The 16,170-nt window shown below is 40.0% G+C and overlaps 1 protein-coding gene across 11 annotated transcripts in view; it reads left to right on the top strand.

Annotated features, from left to right (window-relative positions):
* adgb (androglobin) overlaps positions 1-13,570 on the top strand; it is a 38,256-nt gene extending 24,686 nt beyond the window's left edge. For 10 of the 11 annotated variants that reach the window (XM_026142551.2, XM_080290224.1, XM_080290225.1 and 7 more), the window contains 14 exons: positions 144-278; positions 2,123-2,216; positions 2,879-3,010; positions 3,172-3,325; positions 3,509-3,696; positions 3,801-3,967; positions 4,821-4,972; positions 6,332-6,443; positions 8,417-8,550; positions 9,378-9,533; positions 9,676-9,754; positions 9,841-9,943; positions 12,600-12,783; positions 12,921-13,570. In XM_026142551.2, the coding sequence (XP_025998336.2) occupies positions 144-278; positions 2,123-2,216; positions 2,879-3,010; positions 3,172-3,325; positions 3,509-3,696; positions 3,801-3,967; positions 4,821-4,972; positions 6,332-6,443; positions 8,417-8,550; positions 9,378-9,533; positions 9,676-9,754; positions 9,841-9,943; positions 12,600-12,783; positions 12,921-13,127 (1,997 nt within the window). In that variant the 3' untranslated portion in view covers positions 13,128-13,570. The remainder of the gene's footprint in view (positions 1-143; positions 279-2,122; positions 2,217-2,878; positions 3,011-3,171; positions 3,326-3,508; positions 3,697-3,800; positions 3,968-4,820; positions 4,973-6,331; positions 6,444-8,416; positions 8,551-9,377; positions 9,534-9,675; positions 9,755-9,840; positions 9,944-12,599; positions 12,784-12,920) is intronic. The other variant, XM_026142549.2, reaches the window with a different exon arrangement.
* Positions 13,571-16,170: the final 2,600 nt, after the last annotated feature.

Here is a 16,170-nt window from a genome sequence, read left to right as displayed (position 1 = left end):
TAGAAATATCATAAGATTGCAACTACACATTAAATCAAAAGAATATTAATAAATGTGTCTTTGTTTACATGCAGTGTCGCTCTTTTCATTAATTCATATTCACCCACAATTTGCTGTTTTATGCCCTCATTCTGTTTGTTAAGTAAATGCAGATTTGGAGCCCCCAGAAATGTGGAGAGACAGGGAGCCAACAGACAGAGAGGTCAAGGCAGTGACCGTTCTGCAGGCTGGATTCAGAGGGCACTTAGTGCGCGAGATCCTTGATGCCTCAAAACCTGGTAAACAACTGAATGTACACGCGCACACACAGAGAATATAATATTTCAAGGAAAGTGGTGTGATTCAAAGCTCATCTTTCAAATCAATAATAAAAAATACTGGCTTTTGAGTAGACAGCGCCAGTGAATACTTTATTTTCTGTGCTCTGTGAAGGAGAAGAGAGACACAGCAACTACAGCAATTTAAGTAAAAATAGAAAATGTGCAAAAAGACCCACAAAAACACAGGATGGCCTGTTTTTCATTCCTAGATTTATTATCCAAAAAACCCCTCACACACAAAACACCTGTTAGTTCTGCATTCACTGTATAATTTAGCCTGCTGGCGTACATCGAGCTCCTGAGCAGCAACACAAATATGTATTGATGAGACTGCCACTCTTACTAATAAATCCTGACCGATGGAGGCTAACCACATCGGGGATACACAGACGAGAGGAAACATGCGCATCATATACATGTGCAAACAGCGTTCCTGCATCACTGACTGATGTTCATTAGTGACATCAACAGAAAGATAGGGAAGAGAAGACGGGGAAGCAGTGGACACTTTCTAGGAAAAATGAGAGATTACATAGAGACAGTGTTGTGCAGCTATTCCAGTCTGGCTTTGGAATAATATACTGTTTTAGTATCAGTGTTGCTTTTGAACAGTTTTCTGGTAAATTAGAAATTTCCCTCAGTTTTAGTGAAAATATTTGGATGTGTTTTTAGAGATAATGTAACAGTAATCGTCTTAATGTGAAGGTCCATCACTGTTTGTTGATTCCCAAGGAATCGCTGAAGGCGATGTACTGCACAGCCATCCTCTGTTTATTGCTGTGCCTTCTCCAGGCAACAACACATGACACTGTGACCCCTCTGAGTAACTTGTACATATGGGGGTATGGACAGTTTCATTAGTGTGGGGTTTGCCTAAAGCAGCACTGTAATACACCAGAAATGAGAGAGTGCCTAATTTCCCATGGCTTGAAAATGTAGCTTGAGCATCTCAGACATCTAAAATACCCACATCATTAGAGTCAGTCTGCCGGCATCTCGAAATTATTATGCTGGTGGTCGTGTGACATTAGTATGAGCACATGTACATGCACACACTGAACAGCTTGACTTTTTTATGAAATTGGCCTAACATAGTTAAGTTCTTTCAAATCAAAGCACAAAGTGCAGCCTTTAGAGTTCCACTCAGAGTGATACTGACTGTCTAACAGCACTTTAAAAAACCATTCACTCAAAACATGCCACAATGTCCACATTGCCCAGGATAGTACTTGTTAATGACATGGTCCCCTTCAAGCACCTCAGTAGTTCCCCGGTATTTATGCGCACTGCTTTTGCTTTATTTTCTTCCACTCTGTTAGCTCCATTTGTAAATCTCATTTGCCAGTCTTACATTATGCTGGTCAGTTTGAAGTGCCACTTAGAAAAGAGAGCTGAGGGCAAGGATGTGTGGCGGGAAAAACTGGGGATACCTTTTGCCACATGTGAATATGTGAAAAAAAAATACAGCATTAAACAATCTCTTCTGAGCATTTCTGTGCACACGCACACATTTACTAATACATGCATACTTGCAAGTATGCAGGATTTCTTGTCAAAAATTGCGTTCTGTCAGAGGGCTTACCTCTCAGGTGAGATGAGTGTGAAAATTAAGTGTCAAGGTGAGAATAATCTTCTCCTATCAGCCTATCGCTGGATGAAGTAAAAATGCACTTTGCAATATCTGCTTCCCACTCTGAACTAGGTCAACTTCAATGATTTTTTCATGCGTTTGACAGCAACATGGGTTTTTCTTTCATCTTTAATGGAGGCTACTTTTCTGTGCGTGTGCTCATGTCGTTCAGGAACGAAGGAGAACCTCAATGCGTCCAAGATCCTTTCATCCGTGTGGTCGACAATTGAATGTGATGCACACAAACATGCAGCTTTCTTGCTGAGGTAAATGAACAACTGAGGTCTATCAAAGTGTATGACAGAGGTGACTAAGTAATAAAAATGTACTGACTGTGTGCGCTTACATGGTGAGTCTAGCAATCGTAGTGGGTTTTTTTGTCAACACAAATATTTGAAAGTATATGAAAGCGCTGCAAATGCGTTCCAGTGCCAATGCTGTGTATATTGCATGGCATGCGTTTAGCCTCTCTGTTGCACTGCATGTCCAGAATCTGCTCCCTCTCCTGGTTGTGGCAGCCTGTGGGGGACATGCAGGGAGCATTTTCCACATTGTGTTCCATCTTTTCCCAGTGGTACCATCTGCTGTTTATACTCTCCCCGTTCCAATCAGCTACCAGCGTCTGCCGAATGACCTGCTGCCTGGGGATGCATGTGTGTGTGCATGAGCAATAAAAGCTCGGTCAATGTGTGTACGGCGGATGAAGAGGTGGTTTTCTTAGCTGACATAAATAATCACTTAAGTCAAAGATCACACTGAAAAGCAAAGTGCATCCTGGTTCTTTCTTATGAAAGAGGCATAGATTGTTTTCTGGGACTTTGTAATGAATACTTCAATTAACTACTTAAATTAAAACTGTATTCATGACATAGTTTTTGCTTAAGCTGAAATTTCTAAATGTGCTCTGAACTTTCTGTTTCTTGCACAGGCATATCATCAACAATTCTAAGAGGAAAGCGGACCTCTACCCATGTCTACGAGATGAATCGACTAAAATCGCCTTTGCTGATTACACTGTCTCTCTTCCAGACACAGCCAACTCATGGGTCTTGGTCTTTAGGTCAGAGAACATTATAAACTCAGTGAAAGAGAATTCCTAGGCTGTCTTGGAAAACCCTGGTGGAAATGCATGATGTCCTCTTATAACCTTGCTACCTAGCCGTGCTAGATATATTATATATATTGATATATTATCGGCTTGATCTTTTTACTGGTTCACAGAGAGATTTTCCTGGTTTCTGAGGAGGTGCTGGTGATACCAAAGGTCTACTCTCCAATCCCTAATTGTCTCCTGCACGTCATAAATAATGACACAGGAGAGGAGGTAAACACGGTCTTCAACAGAGTAGCACCCCATGTCTATCAACCCAATAAGGTGTGTGGATATAACATGAATTTTTTGCGTGGTGCTTTTTTTGAACTTTTCTAGTATTATATATAGAAAAATCCTTTTAAAACTCTTTATTATAGTATTTGGTATTGATATTTTCTTTCCAATATACCTCCCTTCTAAAATAAAATTATAATTTTATGATGAACTTTCTATCCCCTGGCCCAGCTTGGTTATACCTTTGTAGCGGAAGCTATCACACCTGAATTACCCCCTTCTGGTGCAAAGTGGAGGATGTGCTTGATCGGCTCAAAGGAACCACTTCCAAAGCTGTCCCGCGACACCCCAGTTAGTGAATTCTCAGTAGAGGAATTACGGGATTATTACATTCCAAATAACAAAAATCTCATTTGTTGGTAAGAGAATTATATGGCATACAGTGTTGTTTTTTAATGTTAATAAAATGGAAAAAGCAGGGATGCTCTGAGAATTTAATGCTATAATGTGAAATGTTTTATAGTTACAGAGTACATGTAACAACAGACACTGTAGCAACCGTTCAGCTTCAGACTTCCCACCCAGATGTATTGATACGTCTATCCATTCTGGACCATGAGAAACAAGTAGCTAGCAAAACCGGGAAGGGCCATGTGGTGATTCCTGTTTTTTTCTTCCTGGTGAACAAAGGTGAGGTGTCATTGGGTGCAGTAACCAAAGCTTGTGATGATCTGTGTTTCATAATTTAACACTCGACATATGAAACCAATTTAACTGTCTCACAGTTTTACTGTTTCTTTCAGTAAATTTTTGTGACCGTAGTTGTTCAGTAGTTCTTGAAATTCCACCTTGCAGTTTTAATTGGTGAGAGCTACTGCAGTCTGCCAACAGCAAACCTGAATCTTTATTCTGCTTACAGTAACATTTGTAGTGTAGTGTAAGACAATCACACACAAGACACGTCAAATTTATGAGGAAGGTGGTATGCTACTAATGTTAAAACGGATTCAGCAGTCAACACTGCTAATATTAGGGTTTGGGGGGTTTTAAACATATGCTGCACTTAAAAAAAAAAAGAGGATTATCTTTCCTCCTACTCTTTTATTTCGTTTTTCTTTTCATCTTCTAGCTGTCCAACAATCCACAGCTGGCCAGCAATTTCTACAAAATCCTTCTTAAAAGAGTTCCATGTTCCTCCCGACCTTTTGAGTATGATTTTCGTTTTGCAGAAAACATTTTAAATGTGGCACTTTTTGTTCTCTCATATGCTGAGAGAAAGCTCTGCTGTTGTATGCTCATTTTAAAACCAAATTGTACACAAAACCGCCCTTGAACCACTTCGGAAAGCACGAGCAAGCGTTCTTAATGTGCTGGAACTCTACCTGTTATTCAGAGTTAATTTTAAATGTTAAAATAATAGGAGAAGAGCTTTAGAATTTTGCACTTATTTGGACCAGATGCTAGAGTGTTTATAAAATGTTTCCTAGTATATTTATTATTCTTGTCTTTTATCAGCATTAATAGATTTCTCTTTCTGTTACAGACACCGAAGAAAATAAACAGGAGCAGTCTCCTTCGGAGAACACTTTCCAGCAAAATGAAGGGGAAGACAGCGCAGTTAAAAAATCTATCTCCTCATCTGACCAGTACCAGCCTCCCACAGAGACTATGGTATCACTGACAACTGTCTGCGTGGTATCTGCTATTGCTCAAACACTTAACTATTCTCACTTTCATGGGCATCTCACTTTCCCTCTCTGTCTCTCTCACCCACGTGCTTGCTGCCTGTTGATATCATTTTTTTCTGCCAGATTACGCCTGTAAGCACACACACACACACACACACACACACACACACACACGCAAATTTAGTCTCACCCACACTCACATTCTCAGAGACACAATTTGACAAGAAGAGGAGAGTAGCAGAAACTGGAGGGGTGTTGTTTTTTTACTGTCTGACTTATCAGTGCTTGTCAGGGAGCCATGATTTGTGCATGATTTATGACTCACTGTAATGTCTGAAGACCCCCCATCTAACACACCTGTTGTCTTAGTTTAAGGGTTGCAAAAGCATATGTTATGCTCTGTAGGTGTGTATCATCACATATTCACATGCACAGGCATACAGTGGAAAATGAAAAATAGTTATTGTCATTCATTATTATTATTATTATTCATTCTTTTCTGTGGTGATTTTTTTTACAGTGATGCATCTGGTGAATAATAATTGCTTTTCCTCAGCAAATACTCACAAATACACACAGCAAATTTTTACAAATACACACAGTTAATGCCGCAGTTAAAGCAGTGAATTAAGGCTACAAAAACATGTATTTTTACAGACCTGTTAAGACGTTCGCTTCGGATACGCCATGTGTGTTTTTAAATCTTTTTTTGGGAACACAGTGAGTCAGTAGCACTAAGACAGATAATGTCGGATGACACTGATAGCAGCTATTGATTAGAGCTTAGAGCAGATAAAGACTTAAAGCAGAGGGTGAGTGAATAGAGTGGCGTTGTTTGCCACAGGGACTCACAACACACACAATGATGCATCGTAATGGTGGAATAATTGTAAAGACTTGTGTAGGGTGAGTTGGGGGGGGACTCAAAGATATATGTAAGCGAATGGGAAAAAAATTAAATATATGCCACTTTTATTTTTTGTAGTGCTTTTTCTGTTTCTTTATACGCTTGATTTACTTCTTGGAATTTTGTCTGAATTCTGTCCTTTCTGTTCAGTGTGATGGACGTGGGTGTTACGTGAGATAACCTTGGCTAACCAGCCCTCTGCCTTCACTTAGTTTTTGTGGTGAACATGCACTTTAATTGTTTACCACAGCAGCAAAGTGGGTTCTAGGTCTTTTTTGTCTCCCTGTGTCATGAACACTGATGCAGATGTTTATAGTATATTGTCAGGTTGTGTTGGCTTTAGTTCATAGTTTTGATTCCTGCATAAATCATGTCGTATATGCCTTTTTTTGTATGTGTGTAATGCGTTATATTGTACTCTGATGCAGGTGTTTTACATTGTTCATCCATGTTTCACAGGTTCACAAGTACGTGGTGCAGGCAGAGGTGCTTTATAAGACTTGGAATCTGAGTGAATCCCAGTTGGCTTTTGCTTGTTCAGTCAAAGACTTGGAGAACAATGAGACAAGAGGTACATACTCAAGGCATTTACTATTACCACATCAGTTTCCAAGGGGGCAGCCAGGAAAGAAACCCTGTTTGCATCTTTTTCCTGGAAAACATACACATATGATTGGATTGTTCACTATAGTGCCATGAATCTTCTCACAGATAGGACTGTAATGGGCCATAAAGCAGTTCATTTTTATTATTCTATCAAAACTTTGTCAGCATTTAAGCACTTGGTTCTGAATGGATTTTCTACTAAGCCCTTAATGTTTGTTTTCGCACAGTTTATTTTGTGTTCAGTCTGAAATGTGAGTGATACTCAGTAGGCAGTGTCAGGGGCCAAGGCAGGCACAGTTTATTCTTTGCTTCCACTTGCCATGGGCCTGTAATCACAACTGTAATGAAAGCCAAATGAATGCAGCTGCTTTTGCAGATCATAGAGTGTGATTTCTTGTGCCCAGTGGTCGCTGGCTGTGGCAGTAATCCCGTCCTCTGCCACCAGCTCTTGGTTCTCTGCCTTTAATCATGCTATACAAATTGGATCAATTGAAAAATCACGTCTTTGAAATTGGTTGAAGCTTCTTAAAAAAAAATAAAAAATTGAAGGGGATAAAATAATCGCAGCATCTGTCGATGCTGATTTGAACGGGTTGCTGCATGGGGAGAGCGTGCATGAATGCCTGGAGAGGAAAGCAAGCTTGCTATCACCGAATTTCTGTTGTGTTTTCACCAGAGCTGATGCCAAGGTTCCCCGTACTTAACCATTCAGTTATTCCATTTGCATGATATGAAATCTACAGGTGACATGTGTGTTTGGGTGTGTGTGCGTGTCAGTGTGTAAAATGAACACTGTCATTTGAGACTGCCATAAATAGACAGTGTTTTTCTGTCTTTTTAAATGTCGTTTTTCCTGCATGTTAAGATTTTTTTTGCCAGTTTATGCTCACATTAGCCCACATATCTATCTATATGCCAGTGTCCATACAAAACCGTCTATGTTTTCCCTAAGCTTATGAAAATGGGTCAGTGGGATGTCAAATGAAGCAGGCTCTTGCCCCCTGGTGTCCTGGGAAATATCTCAGCAGGAAAGTGAATTAATTTCATCCAGTTTAACTCCGTCTCAGTGGTGAGCCTCTGCCCTTGATCATGCTCCCTGCATGCTACATGGATACGCACGCACTACATGGCACGCCAAGCCTCAAAACCTCTTTAACAAGCTGTTTAACAATCTGTAGTTAACACAAAAACTGCACTGCTTATGTTTTTGAATGCATGCACATTTTCACATATTTGCCTAAAGTCCTACTGTTGGAGGAGTCAGCCTCAGTTCTTTGCACCGTTACCATGAGAACACACAACAGTCTTTTCTTACAATTTCTTCAAGCATGTCCAACTTAAATCAGTTTTCAGGATCCTTTTGGGATAAATTCCAACAGCACAGATTGATATTTACATCCAGTTTTAGCATTGATTTTTTTTTTTTTTATGTCTTGAGATAGGAGTAAGTCATTGAGTATTCACCAAAGCTCTTCAGGCAGAATGGCAGGGTGTCAGCTAAATGATGGATTATTACGCCTTTATATCAGAGAAGTGAGACTCATAGTTAATACTTCATCTAAGCTGGGGATTGAATCTGACTCAGTTTTTAAAGTGCAACAGTGCCATCTAGCATACATTCAGCCGCACAGCACCTTTGCTGTTTGTGTGGCAGTCCCCATCTTTAATTGTTTAAGTAGAATGTGAATATCTGATACTGTTGAATGTCTATAGACATGGCATGCATTCAAAACTGAAGCATTCTAACATTTCACATTAGAATTTTTTTTTAAAAATCTAAAATTTTAGCATTTCCCAATAAGGACATTAAATAACTTAAATCTAGATCTAATGTAAAGTGAACACCGTAGTTAAAGTATTTATGAAGCTAAATGCACAGCAGGTTTTCTGAAGACAACAGAAAATGTTAATGTTCTTAATCTCTGCTTCATAATGCAGTAAATAAGCTTGAGGATGTAAAGCGTTCATCTACCACTAGCACACCAAATCGTGATGGCCTCAAGTCTGATGCAACCAAAACCCAGCGCAAAACCAAAGGAGACAAGGGGAAGCCAGCTGTCGCTAATGAAACGGTAATGTATTACAACAGTATGGTACAGGAAAGACAAAACACCGCAACTCTGCAAGTCTGTCAACTGCACATAAGGAGTAGAAATATAAAAGCGCTTATAGAAAGGTATATGCATGCATTCACATGTATATACCCATGTTTATACAGTCACCCACTCAGATTGAAGGCCATGTTTACCTAAATGTATTTTTCACAGCGACTTTTAAGTTAAGAGAAGGTGCTAAGATATGTCACAGAGGTCTTGTTGTAGCTTGAGGAGTACAGGATGGAGGCATTTGTTTTGACAGTGTAGTTCACGTCTCTCCAAAGATGTTCATCCAGCTATGAAATGCTAGGCAATGCATATCAGGGTGAACCAAATCTCTGGCCTGCCTGTATACAGGATGTCTGAAACACATTCACCATTCATGATAACATAATCTGCATGGTGAGTGTGAATAATAGTCTCAGATAAGAACTTGGTTCATCAGTCAGAACCACTCAATAAACCTATGATCCACATAATAGCAGCATTTTGATCAAAGCTGTGCCACACATTAAATTCACACATTAAGCACGGTGACATTTAAACGTTTTTCTAATACTGACCTCCTTCGTTTTTCATTTAAAATTTGATGGTAAGTGCAACTTTAATGGAGAAAAGACACTAAGCGATCTCCAAATAAACTAAAAGTTATCTGTTGTGTAAAACAAAGGCAAAAAAACTAAGTTTGAAGTAGACATGCGCACTTTAGCAAACCGACCTTCCGCTCTAGTGTTTGTGTGTCTCAGCATGTGTTATTTTTTTTCTGTGGGTTCTTTGCACTCTGTGTGCAAATGTCTGTGCAGAGCCTTGACCTAACTAAACCAAACTGGATGCTACGTGTTGTCACGGACAACAGCAAAGCAAAAGGCATCGGCGTTAAGAGAGACACAGAAAGAATAGACCAGATTAAAACCATTAAAAAAGCATGGGAAATGGCCGAGCCGGGACGCTCTGCCAAGGTAACCCTTTTAATTTAATATATTCTGTCTTCTTTTAGAATATATAATGTACTCTAATTTATTTATTTTTATGTATTTATTTAAGTGGGCTACACTGAAACATACGCTTCAGACAGAATGATTTACTATGTCTTGCTTTTAGGCTTTTCAGTCTCGTCTCCATTTTCTTAAACAAGTGCAGCAAAAAGAGTGTGGTGATGCTGCTACAGAGGAAAACAATGGTATGAATCTTTAAAAATGGAAACATATTTATGTGAACTCATATGGTTTATGGTAATGTGAGCTTGTCCTATTGGTACTTCTATAGATGCTTCAAGACCTGGTCAAGACATCTCTCAGAGTGCATCCAATCAGAAGTTGACTGACACCCCCTGCTCCTTTCCTCACATGGACTACAGTCACTTTACCAGGTTCTCCATTGCTATACTTTTCCGTCTCTGTCCCTTTTCACTCTTTCACTATCTATTTGATTGTTCAGCTTGTCCCAGCATGCAAGCTTAGACAATATAGATGGGAAATGACACACAGCCAACAAAGAAAGTTACATCATCTCATTGTATTTTAAAACAGATGCTTGCATTTTCCTCCCCCTGTTGAGGTCCTGTGGCTAATATGCAGGATGCAGTCTAGTTACCTAATGTAGATTTGTGGACGTGAATTAAGAGCTGGAAGGTTGGTGAATATGTCGGTGTTCTTGTTCTCAGGAACAGATTGGTTCATACAATATCTGCAGAACATTATTAGTAATTTCCTGTCTTTATGACCTTTGCTCTCATTGGTCCAGTGTGAACAGCAGTGTTACATTGTATACTTAACAGGGCCTGAAAGGGCAATGCAAGGACTTCAAGCTACAGCAGTGTGTGTAATGTATGGAGATAAGGTGGATGCTATTTAGTACGGCTACTGGCATAATGTTTTTTAAGCTGTACCTTTCATTTTTAAGAATGTAATGAAATTATTTACATAATAAGCATTATATTATTTTGCTGTTTATTTCTTCTTTATCCTTTTAAACTCTCCCTTCTCTGTCTGGGTTTATTCTGGGTACTTGGACTTCCCCCCATAGACCAAAGACATGCATCTCAGGTTAACTGGTGATTCTAAATTCTAACCCGCAGCCCTAAATAGGATAAATAGTTAGGAATATGGATGAATTGATAGCTTTGCACTTAATCATTCATATTCTAGTGTTTGATAGTAACTTGATTTGAGTGGGTACTTTGAACATCAGGGTGATTAGTACATGACACAGCAAAAACAGTAAGTAGTTTATTGTTTTGAAATCTCTAAACATTTGGATTTACAGGCTATTCATGCATTAAAAATATACACAAATGTAACATTTGTGAGCCTGCCATTCCTCCTCTTATATAGCTGACTTCAGTTTCTAACAGCACAGCTAAATGTGCCTCAGCCCTCAGAATGACAATACAGCAGCTCCACTACTGACATCAGTTACTGAAGGACTGACAGTAACAGTCACCGAGAGTTTTTACTGCAGCTACATTTTTGTTGTTGTTTATATTTTAGGTTCTGATTTCTATATTTTGAGGCTGGCATTATTGTGTGGGTTAATCTTTGGTTCTGATTTCTACTTTAATGTTACTCTGGTTTCCTTTAAAGGCTAGTTAGCATATTTTTCCTCCTTATATTCTGTGTTATTTAACCTTCCCTGTGTCCTTAACTTAGAATTTCGAGTTCTTCGTCATCTTCAGGGGTTTTATGTTTGGTTGATTTGTGCTTTTTGTGCCTTGTTCTTGTTGCATTTGAGTGCTAGTTACTGTTTATGGAGTCTGTTTGTGATTAGTGACTCTTAGTTATTTCCCGTTTTACTTTTCCCCCAACCTCATTGTCTTGATTGTGTACAACTGTGTCTAGCTTTCCTCAGCTGTCTTTCCTTGCCTGCTCTCCCCATGTGTATAAATAATTCTGTCTTCGTGTTAACTTCCCCGTGTGTTTTCTTTCTGTGATCTGCTGGGCTAATTTAGAGTTTGGGTTTGTAGTTTTCATTGTTAGTTTGAACTGTGAAACAAAGGCTTACCTTCTGTTTTATCCCTCTGCCTCCAGAGTATACATTTGGGTCCTTTAACCTGCAATTCATGACGATTACCAAGAGATTAATTTTTAAATATCTTTGATATCAATGCACATCTAGGATTACAAGCAACTATGAGTTTGCTGCCCATCTATGTGTACCCATCGTAAACAACTATTTGCACTTAATTTTGAGCATCAATAGGGAAAGGGCTTTTTGGTTTTCGTATAAGTCGCTTAGCAATTGACCAATCACATTTCACTTAACCTTGGTTGCATATAGATACATACTGTACAGTGTAAACTGATCGAGTATAGTTAGGAAACAGTTTCACCATAATCCCCCCCAAATTCCACGTTGAGCACCAAAGGTTAAGCCAACAGACTAGCCAATGGCTTTCCAAATTGGTCTATGTCCTGTGTGTGACTGTATTGTCAGAGTAAGAGTTTTAAAGGGAAGAATCTCCCTCCACAGTCCCCCCTGGGTTTCCCATTACTCTCCCTGACACCATCTCTTGTTCCCTCCCTCCATCTCTCCCTCTGTCCATCCCTCTCCAGGATAAATGAGATGATATTTGGGTCTTTTAATTAGAGAGCTATTTCAGGGACACTATGAGCTCGTTACTCCAATGAGATGTGCCCCTCTCCCATCACCTCTCCATCCTCTCCTGCTGTGAGCGTGCGCATGTGCGTGCCAACACGTGTGTCCAGCTAATGGTGGCTGTCGACACTGGCCTGCAATATGAGCAGAGAAAGAGATGTGTTAAGTTTATTAAAGGGTGTCAGGCACATCAAGATTCACACTTGTGTACACACAGGCGTGTCTATATCCTCAGTTTCCCTCTCCAAAAATTTGTTTAACACCTGATCCTGACACAGTAGCTACAGTGCATGTAATGACACTGTGCTATAGTACAAAGTACTTGAACATATCTTCAGATTTCTATTCATTCTCATTAGATGGGTATACATTCATGTGACAGAAAAATGCTGTGCACACCGTATACATTTAGTTCTTGTGCATACATGTAGACACCAAAAGGATTCTCCAGTGGTGATGGACTCATACATAGAAGAGGCCCAGCAGAGGGAGCGCACTGAAAAGATCCAGACTTACCGGTTGGTCCGAGAGCATGTGTTGGAGTGCAGAAAACAGGAGGCGTTCAAAAGGAAGGAGCTAATGAAATGTCAGCTGGAGATGTATCAAAACATGCAGGTAAGGGACAGAGAGGGAGAAGAATGTAATGAAACAGAAAGAAATGAGCCACTGTGGCTATCAAAGTTAAAAGGAGTCAGCTGCCTTTCCCTCTAATTCTTTAACTACTTTCTCGCTGCCATTTCTCTTGTCTCCAGGCAGCCTTTGAGCAGCGCTGTAAGAACTTTCACAATACGTGCGACGCATTTAATAGCCGTCATCGCGCAAGCATCAAAAAGGAACAAGAAGAGAAGGAGGCTCTGGAGGAGGCCCAGTCCGCAGCTCTGGAAAAACAAGCAGCCTTCACCTCTGCTTCCGCACAGCCACCCAACAAGCAAGACAAGAAAGCTGGCAAGAAGAAATGATAGTCTTTAGCACCAACATCCAGTCTCAATTCTCCTCAGTAGACATCTCAGAAGTAGTCACACTGAATTATCGTCATTGTGTCCCAGCATTGTTTACGTGCGCCTTACGAAACAACATCAGATGGGAAGTTTATTTGTTCACGATTCAGTGCGTTTGCCTTTTCACTACACCTTTAACTTTGAAACAACTAGTTGCTCTAACTATAGTGTTTATTAAATGTTCTAGTTTGATAGTAGTTTAACAAAGATGTTCACACAATTATAATATTTAGATCATATCCCATGAGATATTTAATGTGTTCTTTACCTATACTGTTCATTAATAGCTATGAAAGCAGGATTTGTAGTTTTTATTCATTTGAATCTAAAGTGAATGTTCACTGTCCATGTTTTCTCTTTGCTCTACACAAGAATAAAACACGTTTCAAATTCTCTTGCTGAAACTGTAAAAATATTGCTGAGCTAACCTTAAAACTGAATTGGAGGTCTGAAGGATTTTTTTTAATGGCAGTTTTTAGTTTAAGTTAAGATAAGATAACTCTTTATTGTCATTGCACAGTCATACATACAACGACACGATACGACACATCACAATGCAACACAAACAACACAACACATTAACTTAACTTAGTAATAAAAAATGAAGAATAAGGCTTGTAAAAGCTGTCCTTGAGTCTGTTTGTCTGGGACCTCAGCAGCCTGAACCTCCTGCCAGACGGCAGCAGCTTAAACACCTGGTGTCCTGGGTGTGTACAGTCCTGTAGGATGCTGCGTGCCCTCTTGAGACAGCGAGTGCTGTACAGGTCCTTCAGGTCCATTTTTCTGAGGATTCTCAGAAAGTGGAGACGCTGTTGGGCCTTTTTTTAAAACCGCAGAGATTTTAGAGCTCCATTGGAGGTCTGTGTCTATGTGCACACCCAGAAACTTGAAACTGGACACCCTTTCCACACACTCCCCGTTGATGCTGACAGGCTACAGCTCGGACTTCCTCCTTCTGAAGTCGACTACCAGTTCTTTTGTCTTGGTGGTATTGAGGTCCAGGTTGTTGTCCACACACCAATCTGACAGCCTGTGAACTTCAGCTCTGTACGCCGTCCCATCTCCCCCAGAGATGAGCCCCCAGAGATGATACAGTGGTATCATCTGCAAACTTAATGACTGCGTTGTCTGGGTGGGTTCTAACACAGTCATGTGTGTACAGTGTGTACAGTAGGGGACTCAGTACACAGCCTTGTGGAGAGCTGGTGTTAAGGCTGAGGGCTGAGCTAAGATGAGGCCCCACTCTAACTCTTTGTACACGGTCTGAGAGGAAGTCTCTGATCCAGGCGGCAGGTGGTAAGAAGGAAGTCCGATTTCCTGCAGTTTAACTATTAGTCTATCCGGGAGTATCGTATTGATATCGTATAAATTAAAAATTAGAAAAACTTGAAGGTCACATTGAGGATTCTTTTTGAGTGATAGTTTCTGTATTTAACTTAATTTTGAATTTAAATAAAAAACTATTTAACCACTTAATATGTCAAACATAATATGTCAAACAAACAAGCTTGCAAGGATCTTCCTTTTGCCTCCTTTGGCTTCACGGAGAAGCCAGTCTCACTTGCAATGTATGGCTGGGACCTTCTGGTGCCCAATATCTTTGATTATATTCCCCCAATCTTTAGTTTTCTTGAAGGTCACTATATTGACCGTACGACTCGATGCATAGTGGGTACAGTCAACCTCCCACAAGCTGAGTGGTACTGATTGATCGCTTGATTGATATATTCTTGCTGATACAGTCACATTGTGCAAGACAAAGCCAAGCACATAACAAAATGTAACACAGGTAGGTGGCAGATCTTTACTGCCACATGGCAACGATTGATTAACATCAAAGCTAAGTGAATGCACAGACTCAGAATGCTGCTGGTGTTTTGTTTTGCTTTTCTGTGGTCAAATATATCTAATATGGTAAAGTGCCCTTTATCTTAGTTTAGTATTTAGCATGCATGTAGTTCTGTGTACCTCAGAGTCGGCTGATCAGCTGAAAAATGAGAAGTTAAATTGGAAATGAAAAGGAAGAGGGTGCCATCTAGTGGACATTAATAAATTCTCATTACCATGCCTGCACTGTGCTGTCTCAAGATTGACAATAATAAATAGTTCAATTTTTTAGCTGCTGCATGGAGGAAATTATCATTATGCTACGCGTGTATATGTGCACATTCTAGACTGCGTGCATGTTTGTGGACCAGATAGCAGGAGGAGAAGAATTATATGTGCCTGCTTGTGTAGTATGTGTGTCCTGCAGCAATTTGCTCCTCTTCTGAGGCTTTTGTACTTTGCTGCTGAAAACCTATAGCATAAAATTCCTCTTTGCAAAAAATGAGTCCCTGTTATGGAGCTAAATTAGGCACATTCAGCATACGCATAACACTTTAGTTGAATTCATTTGTGTGTGTAGTCAAACATGCATACAGACTACAAATCTATCTAATATTCCACAAATATGCCTTGAGCACAGTGTTATTGCCATGCTATTTTATGTGTACAACTCATGCCGTGTTTTGTGTGTCTGTTCACTCTGTCAGGGTTCATTTAACCAATGACTGTTTCTACTCTCGCAACAGCATGACAAAGCTAATCCTGAAAGCCTCAATACTGGAACAGAACATTCCCTCTTGCACTGTTGCACCATTCTCACTTGCCCGATTCATTTTTTCCCTTCTAAAGCATTAGCTGTTATTTGACAGTTTCCATACATCTAAAGCAGACCTCGCTCTCCCTGCAGGGTGCTTGTGATACAGTGGTTGTCTGTCAGTGTATGTGTGTTGTATTATTCTGTTGTTAGAGAGATCAGCCATGACTCTAATTGACAGTGACGTGTGTGTATTAACAGAGAGGTGGTTTGTTAATTGGCAGCTGGTGGTTTGATGCAAATGTGTTGTGAGCAACAGGGGAACTCTAAAGTAACCTTGAAACCAAGGGGACAGACAGCCACTGTATATGAGTCTGTGTGTGTGTGTGTGTGTGTGTGTGTGTGTGTGAGAGAGAGAGAGAG

This window comes from Astatotilapia calliptera, chromosome 15 (genome assembly GCF_964374335.1).
Source record: "Astatotilapia calliptera chromosome 15, fAstCal68.1, whole genome shotgun sequence".
Classification (NCBI taxonomy): Eukaryota; Metazoa; Chordata; class Actinopteri; order Cichliformes; family Cichlidae; genus Astatotilapia; species Astatotilapia calliptera.
The sequence above is the reverse complement of the archived record's forward strand: the minus strand, read 5'-3'. Positions and strand labels throughout refer to the sequence as shown.